Source organism: Mastomys coucha, unplaced genomic scaffold (assembly GCF_008632895.1).
Source record: "Mastomys coucha isolate ucsf_1 unplaced genomic scaffold, UCSF_Mcou_1 pScaffold14, whole genome shotgun sequence".
Lineage (NCBI taxonomy): Eukaryota > Metazoa > Chordata > Mammalia > Rodentia > Muridae > Mastomys > Mastomys coucha.
The window spans coordinates 135,729,160-135,744,550 of NW_022196896.1; the positions used below are offsets into that span (position 1 = coordinate 135,729,160).

The window sequence follows — 15,391 nt, forward strand, 5'->3', positions numbered from 1 at the left end:
TGTTTTTAAGATTGAAGGCTCCTTGCTGGGGTGAAAGCATCTAAAATCGACTACTTCTTATTTTCTACACAGAAAGGACTTATTTGTCTTGTTGAGAGCATTATATTGTAATGTGAAGCCATAGGTAGTCTCATGGAAAGGTGGTCAGTGACCTAATCTTGTGACTTTAACCAGCCCTGTGTGTCATCAATTCTGACTGATAAAGTTTTAAATTTCTTTCTTTTTTTTTTAAAGCATTTGATGAAGCCTTTGCTGAATTCCAGAGGTTAAAGTAAGTTCCCCTTCCTGGCAAGGGCCACTTCTACTCAAGTTACATTCCTGGAACCCTGTGTTCCACTGCCTATCTGAGTATCAGAAAGTCTTTTGTTTCAGCAAGCATAGGAAAAGCCCACTTGACACTGTTAGTCAAGCTGCCAAGTAGCTCTGGAGCAGAGTGAGCGCTTACTTCCCTCTTCTCCTCTGTGTATTAAATGCAGTCTGGTTTTGTTGCAGCTCCTCATAGAATTCAGAGCAGATTTCTAACTGGGAGGGCAGCTTTCTAAGCCTGCACTGATTTTGCCTGTGTGTGTTTAAGTGTGTTGGGTAGTGGGGGGGGGGGAAGGAGAGAGACTACTTGAAATGATACTAACACAGCTCTCCGTTGTCTCTCTCAACCACAGACAAGCTGCCATTGCAGAAAAAAGTGAGTAACTACTTCCACACTTAGCCCAGAGGCAAACTCAACATCAAAATTCATTTCCTGGCATAGCTACAGATGATAATGGATTCTTTTCTTACTGGGCTTGGTAGTGTAAGCCTTTAATCCCAGGGCTTGAGAGGCAGACATAGATCTCTGTGAGTTCTAGATCAGCTTGGTCTATATAGGGAGATCCAGGACAGTCAAGACTATGTAGTGAGATCCTGTCTCAAAAAAGAAAGTGGGTTTGTCTTCTTTCTTTTACAAATTATAGATGGTCTACATATGTTTTCCACTTTAGTCTTGGGTCTGTAGGAAGGTCTCAATTGTGACATCTGGCTCTTGTCCCCTGCAGACATTGTAAAAAGAAAAAATCCCTTGTTTATAAACGGTATGATAGGTACCAATCACTTGTAGGTACAATGTATCAGAAGAAAATTTAGGCCCAATGAACAATAAAGAGTCTGAAACACTGTCTGTTAGACATTGAGCAAACAAGGTTCAAGAGTCACAAACTGAGTGAAATGAGGCTGAGAGCCATGGTGTTTATGGCAGAGAGATGGTTTTGGGGTATGTTAGAGAAGGGTTCCTTCATCAAATACTGAGATGGTCATACCCAGAACATGCATGTGTCCAGCCCTAGATTTCATCACCTCTCTTATACTTTTATTGATATACTCAGCCACAGATAGACAGGCCCAGTACTACCAAGAACCAAGAAAAGGGAGCCATCTAAGGAGAGCCTCAGAGGAGGCCCACAGCTGTACAAGCCTGCAGAGCTCCAGATGATAGTCCTCCAACTCTGCAACGTGTGTTCATCATAGGGAGACCATAACAAGGACATGGCCTGCTCAGAGCCTCTACATTAAGATTTGTTGTGCTTTCTTGAGCTTACACCTGCTGAGCTACACAAGGGCTAGAGCTGGATATAGCCATGAAAATCATACAGCAGGTCTTTATATGACAAGGTGGTGCTGTAGGTGCAGCTTCAGGTACCTGTGCATATGCACAGTAAGTAAAGAAGGATTAAAACCAGAGCCACTGAGCCATTTCTCATTTTGCATGTTGAAAGCAGTATGAGATAACTCCCAGGACAGGGAAGAACAATGTGGGAGATTTGTGCCATTAAGTGTTTTGAGGCCATGATCATTGGCTCTCCTCATTGCAGAGATTAACCAGAAATTCCTGTGCTTGCAGATCGGGCCCGGGTGTTGGGCGGTCTCCCCGATGTTGTCACCATTCAAGAGGGCAAGGTGAGTACTGTTGTCCCTGCCTCCACATGGGGAAAGGCCCCAACATCCTACACTGTGGTCCTTCCTTTTGCACCCCACCATCTCTGTCTTATTTCCTTGGGTCTGCACTTGACCAGAATCACCAAATATAGGTTTAAAAGTTCAGCATTTCAGTCGTAGTGTCTTGTCAGGCCAGCATCAGGATGAAAGTTTGTTTTGTGAGCCTGGATTTAGGCCATTGCTCCAGAGTCATGTTTTTAAGCTATCAGGAGCCATTAGGCTGTATGAAAACAAACCTGAAAGCACTAGCTCTTAACCGCGTAACTATAGAAGAAAGAAATTATTCCAGCACACTGGAAGGTGCCATGCTATCTCGTGGTTACAGGGAAACATGCTGCCCCATGAGTTTTTATTAGCTCCATCTCTGATGAAATCCAACCTCTCCATTTGACGTTAAAGTGGTATTTCCTGGCTTCTTTCATCTGAGAGGCAATGAATATGATCTCTGACCAGGCAGAGTGGTTACATGCATGTCATCTAAGAACTCAACAGGGGAAATCTAGAGCTCAAGGCCACCTTTGGCTACATAGCCAGACCCCATATCAATCAAAATAGGTTTAATATACTCCTTGTGAGTCCAGAGAGACCTGTAGCGAAATAAAACCTTTTCCTACCCAGAAGAGCAGGTACTGCAATGGTGGGGGTGGGAGGGATGACCATGCAGAACTTGTGTATCAAAGCAAGGCTGTAGATTCCATGCAAGACATTTCTTTGTGGGTGGAAAACATCATAGTTGACTTTTAGCTCAACCTTTGAGAGCAGTTTCTGTTCTTTTTTTTTTTTTCTCTCACAAATCTACTTTTATTTATTTACTCTCCATTAGTTTAAGTCCAGGATGGGTACAGCATCACATGGATTCTGTGTCCAATGGCCTTTGCAGGAAGGTTGCTTCGAATTTGGCGCTAACCATACCACTGTTTCTATGGGCCCGAGTTACTTTTCCCCAGATCACTCTGGTTTCGTTTGCTTTGCCTCCTGGAGTCACTGTATTGTTTTTTGCTTTATACACATAAGCACATCTCTTGCCTAGGTAGAACTCAGTTTTATCTCGGGCATAAATGCCTTCAACTTTAAGCTGTGTGCTCTCTTTGGTTCCAGAGACCTTGCTTGTAGTGGTAAAAATGGCCTTGCACCACAGCCTTCCAGACATACTTGCTTTTAGAAGTCCTGTTCCCAGCAGGCCTCCACTGGTGCCAAGATGGCAGAAAGAGCCAGTTTCTGTTCTTAAACTGTCTTCGCCACTTTCCTCACCTCATGAGGTTGAACTCATTGGGCAGTAGTGACAATTATGAGAGAATGTATGTGAAAGTACTCGAATCCACAACTCAGATCTCAAGGATGGATGTGCCTACCTACAATGTCTGAGATTTTGGTTTGACTTAGTTACATTTTACCCCGAGTATATCACCAGATTCCAAAACTTGAACCTGGTCTGCTTAGGTACATTTAATGATGATGATTTGACTCATTTAAAAATTATTACATGCATCTATTTCTTTATTGGAGGACATGCTATAGAATGTGTGGGGAAGTCAGAGCTCTACTTGCAGTTATCAGTTCGCCCCTTCCACAGTGTGTTACTTGGAGATTGAACTCTGGACACCCAGTTTGACAGCAAGCATCTTTACACACAGAGCCATTTTTCTGGCTTGTACTTTTCTTTCTTAAATGTACCCATAGAGTAATTCGTTAAAAAATGCTAATTTGAACCAGCATGGCAGCTCATGCTCAGAAGCCCAGCACTTTCGAGGGACAAGCAAGAGAATGACAGGTCAAGCCTGAGCTACACAACCTGTCTCAAAAACTTACTAACTAATGATGAGATATAAGGAGGTTCTATAATCTACCAAGCTTACTCCCACAGAAGGGGCAATAAGTAACCACTTAAGGTCTATGGGGGAGATATTTAAAAGAACACTCCTTTCTGAGTAATGCCAACTTTTTTCCTAGTCAAGAATATGTCATTTAGCAATAGCCATGGAAAATGGGTAAAGATACCATGAAATATAACACACCTACCTGAACTGCGCCGATAAGTGACATACAACAGAAATGCACAGTGGCAAATGCAGGAGGGGTGTGGGGAGACTGGATTACTTCTGCGTTGTTGGTGGGATGTAAGTTAAAACTACATCAGCTCTTAGCAAAAGAGCCTGGCAAATTCTAGGGAGAAAAATGAATCATATATTTACAGCCCAGCAACTGAACCCTGGGCATTTATCCCAGAGAAACGGAAAAGCCTGTCCTCTATTCATAGTAACTCCATTCATGTTAGCAGCAAACTGAAACGGTATGTATGGCCCTCGGACTCACCAGCAACAGAGGGCCAAGAGGCTGACACAGCAGCAAAGGTGGATCTGTAGGGAATCGTGTGCAGACAGAGAAGCAGTGTGGGAAGTTTGCACACTGTAGACTGTGTTTATATAACATTTTGAAATGACAATGTCTGATGAATGGAAAGTTGAGGAGCAGCTGCTGGAGATTGAGAACAAAACTGTGAATCCCAGTCCCAGTGGATACATCTATAACACATCTCCCACACCCAAGGCCTGGGTATCACGGCAGAAGAGAGAGCGGAAGGATAGATAGTAAGAGCCGGGGGATTGGGGAGTTTATGTGCAACTGTGTCTCCTACTAACATCAGGAGCTACACCTATAAAGACACCAACATGACGCCCCCCCCCACAATGTGAGCTGAACAAAGACAGTAATGGGGTTGCTAAAGTGGGTGAGGAGAGAACCAGGAGGCCTAGCTAGAAATGCTGAGGGCCAGAGAAACAGGGAAGCTAAATCCAATTGGTTATTCAATACCAAATGGTCAGTCCTGAAATCACTCATACAAGTAATATTTGTTATATGTAGGAATATATATATATGTATATATATGTGTGTGTGTGTATACATATATGTAAATATATGTATATAACAACAACTAATGAAAAAAAAGGTCATGAATTTGAAAGAGCAAGGAGGGGGATGTGGGAGGGTTTGGAGGAGAGAAAGGGAAAATGATGAAATTATAATCTCAGCAATTATTATAGTCTTAAAAACAAAAGATTATTTTTAAAAAGGAAAAGGGTTGAGAGTTCATGGTGGCTCATGGAGCTTTGAAAGCACAGCACAGGGGAGCTTGTGGTGATGAAAATCTATCAGCCACCATTGAATAGAACAATCTTAAATACAAGCCTCCACAGTATTCCTTTGAGTTGCACATGAGTCTTTCACTTTCTTAATAAGGCAAAGTAAAACTGCAGCCCCAAATGCCAGTGTCTCAGAAGAGTTTCAACACGCTGGGGAATATTTTATTTAGGATGCATTTGGGCCAAGCACCTCTGCAACAACACGAGTTGGATGGGGTCCAGGGAGCTGAAGAAAATGAGGAAGATGGAATGGGGAACTTACTTAAATTATGTAGAGCAGCTGCTATCATTCCACTGATGGGTCCCGTGACGCAAATGCAATGCATAACTGAGCAGGTAGTGAGAAGAGAGTGAGACTTTCCTGCTGATGCAGCCCAGAGGCCCACATTGGAGGGAGCAAAAGGCATCTGGGTGCTTATGGAGAAGAAAGTGGATATGGAGAATGGAAAGAAAGCTCCTCAGTGTGCTGACACAGAAAAGCATTCTAGAGTCCCAAAGCCTGGCTCTAAAGATGCTCCTTGCACCTTATTCAGAGCATAGATAGCCATGGGCACCTAACTTTAAACCACATAACTACTTTAAACCCCAGCCTGGGAGCCTTGTAGTTATCGCTGATGTGGAGTTGGATCAGAGTTAGCTGATTTATCAAGTTCCTTCCCATAACCCTGTCTTGCAGGCACTTAATCTCACTTGCAATGTATGGGGTGACCCGACCCCTGAGGTGTCCTGGCTGAAAAATGAGAAGCCGCTCTCCTCTGATGACCACTGCAGCCTCAAGTTTGAGGCCGGGAAGACCGCCTTCTTCACCATCTCAGGGGTGAGCACAGCGGACTCCGGCAAGTACGGGCTGGTGGTGAAGAACAAATATGGCTCGGAGACCAGCGACTTCACCGTTAGTGTGTTCATCCCAGAGGAGGAGGCAAGGAAGGGAGCATCAGAGCCTGCCAAGGGTAACCAGAAGTCCCAGTGAGCAGAGACTGGGGAGTGTCCAGGGGAGCCAGGACCAGCTGGCCACCCACCATGCTGCTGCTGTGAAAATGACTTGGTTACAGATGAGGAAGTCCTCTTGGTGTCTCCCTGTTTTGTGCTGGCTCAGGAGGAGTTATCAAATCTCTTATTTCTATAGATGAGGCACCAATGAAGGACACATTAAGGGTTTTAATCTACAATTCATACAGTAAAAAACATTAGGGAATGATTTCAAGGAAGGGCAGAGGATGTTGGAGAGTTGCTGAACGTGAGTAGAAGTGAGACAGGATTTGAAGCAGATGAAGCTTTACCTGTAAGCTCTTAGGGATTGTGTCCACACCTGGTATTCTATCAAAATAGCGGCACATGGCTATGGGCTTGAGTGCGGTGGGCCTACTGTTGGTAGTGGTGGTGCATTTCTGATGGCAGCCTTGTGAACTGGCCTCCCCCAGTGTGAATAAAGTCTCCTGCCTTTCCTCTCCTCCCTTGTGTCTCTCTGATCCTCACCATGTTGGGGCCTTTCCACCTCTTCCAAGTCATTTCTGTAGCTCATCTTTTGGTGTACACCCTTAGAGCAAAAGCAGTTCCTTCTGGACATGGTCAGATAAGTCATCTTGAGGTCAACCAAGGCTCAGAGTTCAAAGTCACACTGACATTGCATATCTGACCACTTAGCCTATACTCTATCACTAAGATGGAGTAGTCTTTGATTGAAGTGTATTAACTAATTATGACAGAACACCCAAAGCTGAGTGATGTTTAACAAAAAGAGATTAAGTTTTTGAAGTTCTAAAGGCTCCAAAATCCAAGATCAAATTCCTGGCATCTGGCATGGGTAGGGAGCCAGATCTTAAGGACTTTTTGGCTGCCCCCTGTGATGCCAGGAATATGAGCAAGTGAGTGAACCCTCAGAGGGGAGGAGGTTAGGTCCAAACTCAGCCTTTTGTCAGGAACCCTCTCTGGAGGCAACTAAACCATTCTACTGTGCACACTAACTGCATTCATCCCTGCTTTCCTGGTTAAATAGCTGTTGAAGATCCTCCTCCTCCACACCACCAGAGATGAGTCCTCCTTGTGAACACTGGGGACACATCAAACCATGACACCAAGATCCAAGCAACCTTCCCTGTGCTGCAGAGATGGCTCCCATACATATGGAGCTTTTAAAAGATCAGGGCTGAAGTTGGCTCTAATCTGACTGTTGGTCCTTCACTGACCAGCTGAGTGTCTTCTGCTGCGGCACTGAACCCAGGCAGGAGCAGGGCACCGAGTTCTCGTAACCCAGAGCTCTGTTCATGAGAAGGAGTTGTTTCTTGGATCGCAGCTTGCTCTCTGGTGATGGCAGGCATCACTTCCACATGGATTCCTATCATGATGATCTCACCGAAGCCAAGTCAGTGGGATTGCCTGGCCGTGGCTGCTCCACTTCTAAACTAAGTAAATTTCATTTCTTTGCAGAGCTAGCAGGCTTCCAGTTGTTCAGTATAGAAGAATATACACTCTAGCATAGTTAATAAATGCGCTTCTTAGAAACCAAGGGGACCCATTTGAAGGTCACTGTCCAGACACAGTCCCAGTTTTCCCTGCTTCAGCAAAAGGGTTCTTGGGGGCAAGTAGACCCAGAAGGAAAGGGCCACTGGATGCACACCTGCCAGGAAGCCTGAAGAGTCCAGCAGAGGTAGTCTCTCATGCTGAGATGGAGGCTGACCCCTCCACAGAACCCACAATACAGCACACCTAAGAGCCAACAAGCAGAGTTCCAGTGCTGGGGGACCAGAGGTGTGTGAGAATCGATCTTACCACCTTGCACTTAGACCTACCCAGGCTGGAGAAGAAGGCATGCTAAATAACACACACACACAGCGCATGTTCTGATTTCTGAAATTGTGTGAGAACATGAAACCAACGTGTTCTCCCACTAGGAACACTGGGAACCCCACTATGTGATAGAAGGGCCTGATGGGACAAGGCATCAAGCAGGGAGAGAGGAATGTTTATTTCAGGGAAATCAACAAACTGATTCTAAAGACTATTCCAGCCATTATAATGACCAAACTGTATGAGCCACATCATAATCCAGTAGCTTTTGAAGTTATTTCTACATAAAAGACCACAACTGAAGCCACAGACATGTTGATAGAACAATTCTGAAGTTTCCTTCTAACCCATAATTCATGAATTTGTGGCCTGCCGCAGGCAGGCTATTGATATAGTCATATTAGAATGTAAAAATCTGTTTTTATAAAATTAATATATATGGGCAAGTGACAAATTCTGAACATTAATAAGCCCTTGAAAGTATATCCTTACTTTTTTTTCTATTTAAAAGTTTAGTCATTGAAAAAAGTTAGTTTCAGGACTACTGTTTATGATGTTAAAATTTTTTCTTTAATTTGTTAAATTATATTCATCAACCAATATTTTTTTCCATTTTAACCGTTGTTGTAATCTGACTGAAACAATATTCCCAAGAACCTTAACTGCCAAAAAAAGGACCCCAGAAAATTTGAGTTCTCTTAAATATTTTCATGTTAAATATAAACCTAGATATAAGATGATAGTCAAACATTATAAGTTAGAATCAGAAACCTAAGCTGTTACTAGGCTAAATTATCTGAAACATTCCAAGTACATAAAAATAAAAGAACTGGAAAGGTGACTCAGTCAGTAAAGTTCTTCCCACACAAGCATGAGGACCAGAGTTGGATCCCTAGCACCCCATAAAAAGCCAGACAGGGTGTGTGCACTCATGATGCCAGTGCTGAGGGGGCAGAGGCCAGAGCATCCCCAGGGCCCTCTGGCCAACCAATCTAGACAAAGCAAGGTAGATGGCTCCTCAGGAATGTCCCCTGAGACTGACCACATACTTACACACATACACCCTCACACAAACACTCACACAAACAAACTCGCACAACCCTTACACACATATACACACACATGCACATGCACTCACATAATACTCATATATACACACACATAAAATACACAGACTGTAAAAAGCCATAATACTAATTTTATATAGATAGAGGCCCTCACAGCAGGGACTGGAAATTAATACACCAGGATAAGAGCTGTGACTCAGTTGTTCAAAGTGGGCTATGCAAAGGCAGCTCAGACAAAGCAAAAATGGTCACAGTAAAAAATATCACCAACTGACATGGAGAAGCTGAGCAAGCTTGCCATCTGCCTGGAGGTGGTTCTGGAAAGAAAAGGAAATAACAGACTCTTCAAGTCAGCAATGGCTGCATGTGGGGTCCACATTTACAGCATGGCATGGTAGGAGTCCCACAAGAACACCCATAAAAACGGAAATGATGTCTGGAGTCCAGAGAAGCAAGTGTAAAACTTCACTACAGGGGACTTCTGTGCCGAGCCACAAAGGATTACTGTTAGGAGGATTGTTCTCAAAGTAACAGCTAGAAAACCTGGCTAAAAATAAAGCAGAAAATGTCTGGGGCATGGGGTAGCCCACACACACAGGACTGTGATTCCTAAGGGGGCTGGGAATGGGTTCTAGCAACAGCTGTGACTTCTCCAGCTGCTTGCTTGCATGACGAGCTCAGGCTACAGTTCACCCTCACTGAACTGAAGAGGGAGAGGTACCTAGGAAGCTTATTAGTGAGAAGAATTGCACAGGCCAGGCAGCTGGAATGCGGCAGGTGGCCTGGATGAGTTCTGGAAGAAGCCACTAGAGTGGGCAAATGACTGTTGAAGCTCACACGGACTGGAAGTAGTTCTCATTCCCACCAGTGCAGATGAAAAGTGTGGCACACAGTGTTGAGCAGATGCCTCAGAAGTTTATCACTTTTACCCTGGAGGCCAGTAGTCCTTGACTGAAAGCTGAAAAGGAAGCTGCTCTAGATTCCAAAGCTGAGAAGGAAGCTGCATGCAGATGGAGAGGTGGCTCAGTGGCTAAGTGTGACTGCTCTGAAAGCATACTGAGATGAGTTCAAATCCTCAGCATCCGCATAAAAACCAGGTATGGCTCCAAGTGTCTATAGTTCTAGCATGGGGGCAGAGACAGGAGAGCTCACTGGCCAGACATCCTATTCAAAATGGCGAGCTTCTGGTTCCTTGAGAGGCTTGTCTCAATGTAATAAGGCAGAGAACAATAGAGAAAGACAGCCCACATAATTTTCTGGCCTCTGTGTACATACAGGTATATGTGCATGTACAAACACACACACGCACAGAGGCACACGTGTGCATACACACAGAAGCACCATACACACAGACAAATGTGTATGCACACACATATACACAACACTTACACACACTGACACAAACACATGTAAACAAGCTTAAAAAGGATGAAATTTCTGTAAGAGTGGAAACTGTGTCAGAATCATATGCAAAGCACTTCAAATGAACATGGTATTGAATGGTGTAACAGTTATAATAGCAAGTACCCAACCTAAATGTAGAGGCTTTTACACTGGGAGAGCACTAGCCTCACACGGGCAAGGCCTTACTCAGTTTCCAGCACCCCAAATACGTACGTACATACATACATACATACATACATACATACATAATACGTACATATATATGTATATACATACATATATACAGACAAGAAATATAAATAGTATGCATGCAAAGACAGATAGCTGATGACTAGAAGAAAAATAGTCATAAAAATAATCCCAGAAATGACATGAGTATGGAGCTCATGATGGAGCACATGTTAGATGAATAAGTAAATCAAAGCAGTCATTATAAATATAGTACAGGCTAGTAGCACAAGCCTGTCATACCAGAAAGTAGGGAGACTGTGTCAAGCAGATTGTTAGTTCAAGGCCTGCCTGGATAATTCAAGACAACTCAAAATGAAAAATGAGAGAGCTGAGAATGTAGCTCATTTGTATATTACTTGTGCAGAGCATGTGAGAGCTAAATTCAGTCCCAAGTACTGACTGCAAAAAGACTTAATATCTTCCATGTATCCAAGGAGCCAGAGGAGAGCATGAATACATTAAGCAAGGAATGGAAGTCTACCAAAATATAGTGAATTTGCAAAAATATTCATAAAGAAAACTCTTTAAAGTAGTCAGAAGACCACAAGTTACAGTGCAGTGGAACAAAAATAGACTCTTATGAGACTCTGCCTGAGAGGCTGTAGAAACCAGGGCATGGTGGATCAAGAACTTTAAAGGATCAAAGAGCCAGGCTGGAGAGAGATGGCTCAGTGCGTAAAGGCACTTGCTATCAAGCCTAATGACCTGAGTTCAGTGCCCAGGATTTACATGGTAGAAGGAGAGGATCAACTTTCAGGGATTGTTCACTGCCACAGTACACGCGTGCACGCGCGCGCGCGCGCGCACACACACACACACACACACACACACAGGGTCTTATTTAGGGTTTCTATTGCTGTAAAGAGAATAACTCTTATAAAACATTTAATTGGAGCTGGCTTACAGTTTCAGAGGTGTAGTCCACTATCATCATGGAGGGAAGCGTGGCTGTACGCAGCCAGACATGGTGCAGAGGAGCTGAGAGTTCTACATCTGGACTGAAGACAGCAGGAAGAAAGAGTTGGCCACTTGGCCTGGTCTGGGCTTCCAAAATCCCAAAGCCTGCCCCCCAGTAACATACTTCATCCAACAAGACCACACCTCCTAATGGTGACACTTCCTATGAGCCTATGGGGGCCATTTTTATTCATACCACCACACGCCCCCACAGACATGCACACCCACATCTGCTATAAATATTATACAAAAATTAAAGTAAAATTGACTTGTTTTCAACCATATATTTATTGCATATTCAGAAAGAGACTTACATAGGCAATAGTTAATACATTATAAAGAGTATTTTTTAAATTAAATATTTCACAGGCAAAAATTTTAGAAATTATCTAAAAAAAAACTTGTAAAAGAAAAGTCTAGATAAAAACAAAGTTGTTGATTTAAAAAAAAAAAAGAGCATAGCTGATACATAATCATGAAAATCTTAGTTGAGGGTAGTCCCTGATGTCTGTGGGGGACAGAGATTATATTGTGAAAAGAACATGCAACATTTTCAGGTGCCATTAAGCATATGTAGATGGACTTTCTCTGGCAAATGAAAGCTGAGAAATCTACCACCCACAGATCTATATTTCAGGAAATGGTAAAGAAAGGTCCTTGGACAGAGACAGAGGGCACCAGGTGGGAGTTCAGATCCACCAAGAGGATGTTATGGAAGTGTAAACACTTGACTAAACACAGAACAATTCTCCCTATGTCCTTTCTCTGGCTCCTGGTATCCCTCATTTGGCCCAGCATTGAGGGCCAGCATACCAGCGTATCAACCTATAGCAGCACCAGGCTACTCCAGCCTCAGTGACGGTCCCTTCTCTACCTCTCTACCTGAAACTTTGGGAAGTCAAATTCTTCCTTGGTCAGGGCTACCTTCGAGACCACTGTGGTGACCCAGGAGAAGAGGATGATGCCTGGGCTAGAAACATATTTCGGAAGTGAAATGAGGAAGTCCAGTTTGGGGATTGCAGAATGGTAAGAGGGAGAATTGATCAGGAGTACTTGCCTACCTATGTGCAAGAGCAACAGGGAGAATGGTTCTGCAGCAGAGAGGAGACCATTTAGAGGCCGAAGGAGATGGAGTGTGAAGGGTAGTATAATGCCAAAAATATTACATTTACTAAAAAATATGCTTTTAGGACCTGGAGAGACAGCTCAGTGGATGAGGACTGGGGCATAAATCTCCAGAACTCACATGAGTGCTGCATAGCTGCAGCTGCCTAATTATAGATCCATCCTTAGAGGACAGAGTCAAGAAAGCCCCCAAACCAGCTGGCTAAACCATGTGCACATGCAATTATACATGTATGCCTATGCATATGAAAACAAACAGAAAAAATAGTTTTAGAAGCTAACCCTAAGGTGATGTGAGACACATGAGTTGAAGGCAATGGAGGACAGTGTGTCATGACTGCAGTGGTTGGTTCCTAAGAACAAATAAAAGAAAGAGAGTTAAAGCACCAGGAACTCTAAATCTGGTTACCATGCACTCCCAAATCAAAGCCTCTCATCCTTGGGCTGCCCTCATAGTTCATGGACTCTGCATAACAACTGCAAGCAGATTTTTTTGTTTTGTTTTGTTTTGTTTTGTTTTACAACAGTTGCTGTGTTGAAAACAAGTTCCCCCAGTCATGACCCTGGAATTTTCTATGCTGCTTTGTTGGTTATCATAATACTTCAGGTACCAAGTGACATTTGCACATCAAGCTAATAAGTAATAACACTGCATTGTTATTAGCATAAACTGTATGTTCTGGTTACTTCTAAGTTACTTCTAAGTATCTACTGCCATCAACCTGTCTCTGCTTCCCTCATCCCATGATGAGTTACTAGTGTATACAACAATGCTTGATGGGTTACTCATGCACACAACCATGCTTGATGGGTTACTTGTGCACACAACCATACTTGATGGGTTACTTGTGCACACAACCATGCTTGCTTGATGGGTTACTCATGCACACAACCATGCTTAAAGGGTTGCTCGTGCACACAACCATGCTTGATGGGTTACTCATGCACACAGCCATGCTTGATGGGTTATTTGTGCACACAACCATGCTTGATGGGTTACTCGTGCACACAACCATGCTTGCTTGATGGGTTACTTGTGCACACAACCATGCTTGATGGGCTACTCATGCACACAACCATGCTTGATGGGTTACTTGTGCACACAACCATGCTTGGCCTGGGTGCTAGGGATTCAAACTCAGGCCCCCATGTTTTTGTAACCATTGTTCTAACCCACTGAGCATCTCTCTAGTCCCTGGACTCCACCTCTGAGGGCAGATATTTGCATTTTGAAAAAAAGGAGAGGACTACATTTTTAAAGGTTTGAAAAAAACAGGGGTGTCACTGTATAGTAAAATATTTGTCTAGTAGGTGCTAGATCCTTGGTTTGAGCCCCAGCACCACAAAGAGCAACCAGCTCTGGATCTAAAAGGCCTTACTGTGTCTAAGCCAGGAATAAAGGTTCCATGTCACTGGGACAAACAGAACTCAAGGATTTCCTTCCAGAAACCAGCTGTGTCCCTTGTATTGTTTTGTGTCCTTTATCTGATGGCTCTGGGCTAATATTGGCTATCTAAACAGTGTTTGGGACCTGCCCACTGAAAGCCCTCCCAAGCAGCTCTCCATGCCAGCTACAGCTCATGCATGTATCTCATGTATGTAGCTCATGCATGTGGCCCATGCATGCATCCCATCCATGCAGTCCATGCACTTAGCCCATACATGCAGTCCATGCATGCAGCCCATCCAGGTAACCCATCCATGCAGCCCTTCCACTCCCTACTGCTCTTCACAGCTTAGCATTCCCTGCTGGCTCACCAGGCCTGGAAAGAGTCCATGATTCCTGCCATCTGCCAACACAAGCACGTCCCGTTCCTTTACTTCCTGAACAGTACAGTTCCATTCACCGGAAATTCACGGAAGAAGTGTCCCTCTATGCAACCCAAACCATGATGCCAAGAGGAGGGCTCATTATTTTATTTCATGGAAGAGAAATCTGCAAAGGGAGAAGTGAAGTGGCTCCTGGATACATACACTTGAACCAGCAAAGCTGAAATTCTCCTCTTCAGAGGCTGCCAGGTTGTGAGGCACAAAATAAAGAGGAAACTATGGTGTAAATGAAATCCAACTCCTGACTTCCTAGGAGCTGAAGAGAAAAGCAACTATCTCTACGTCATGTTACTATGTCAGATATGTCTTCATTATTTGCTCATTTAGTAAGTATTTACAGAGTTCATGGCTAATATTGGCTATCTTCACAGAGCCCTCAGCATGGCAGCTGAAGACCCCTGACATCCAGCAAGGCTTATGTCCAATGCAAGTGGAAAGTTACTAATGTCTTTGACCTCTGCACACATGCTGCTGAAAGTCAAGGAAGTGTACCCGGGTGCAGAATTGTTTCTTCTAGTGTGTCCAGACAGAGTTCCTCACAAGTGTCCAGTACTATGTGGTGATGAAAAAAAGAAGAAAAGATGGAACAAAGTCATGGCCTACTCACGTGAACATCATGTCTATGAAGAACTGGTCTACTGCATTTAATCATTATTCAACTAGAATACTTAATTTCGTATTTCTTGAGGCTCATTACACTTAATATAGTTTCTTGTCAAGGCCACAGTATGGTCGTTAGCATTTTTAAAAGCTTGCAGAGCACTTTAAAAGCTATGTTTTAATAAAGGTTATATCTTTAAATATAAGTGTCCAAAGTCAGAAAAGCTGTAAGCAAAGGTGTAGTAATAGGTAAGTTTGTCTGTAGGAATGGAAACATTTTAT

The 15,391-nt window shown here is 43.5% G+C and overlaps 1 protein-coding gene and 1 pseudogene across 3 annotated transcripts in view; one reads left to right on the forward strand and one right to left on the reverse strand.

The window, feature by feature from the left end:
- Positions 1–6,559, forward strand: part of Myom1 (myomesin 1) — a 117,127-nt gene extending 110,568 nt beyond the window's left edge. For all 3 annotated transcript variants that reach the window (XM_031368719.1, XM_031368717.1, XM_031368718.1), the window contains 4 exons: positions 235–271; positions 660–682; positions 1,874–1,929; positions 5,785–6,559. In XM_031368719.1, the coding sequence (XP_031224579.1) occupies positions 235–271; positions 660–682; positions 1,874–1,929; positions 5,785–6,078 (410 nt within the window). In that variant the 3' untranslated portion in view covers positions 6,079–6,559. The remainder of the gene's footprint in view (positions 1–234; positions 272–659; positions 683–1,873; positions 1,930–5,784) is intronic.
- Positions 2,793–3,118, reverse strand: LOC116088929 (annotated as a pseudogene).
- Positions 6,560–15,391: the final 8,832 nt, after the last annotated feature.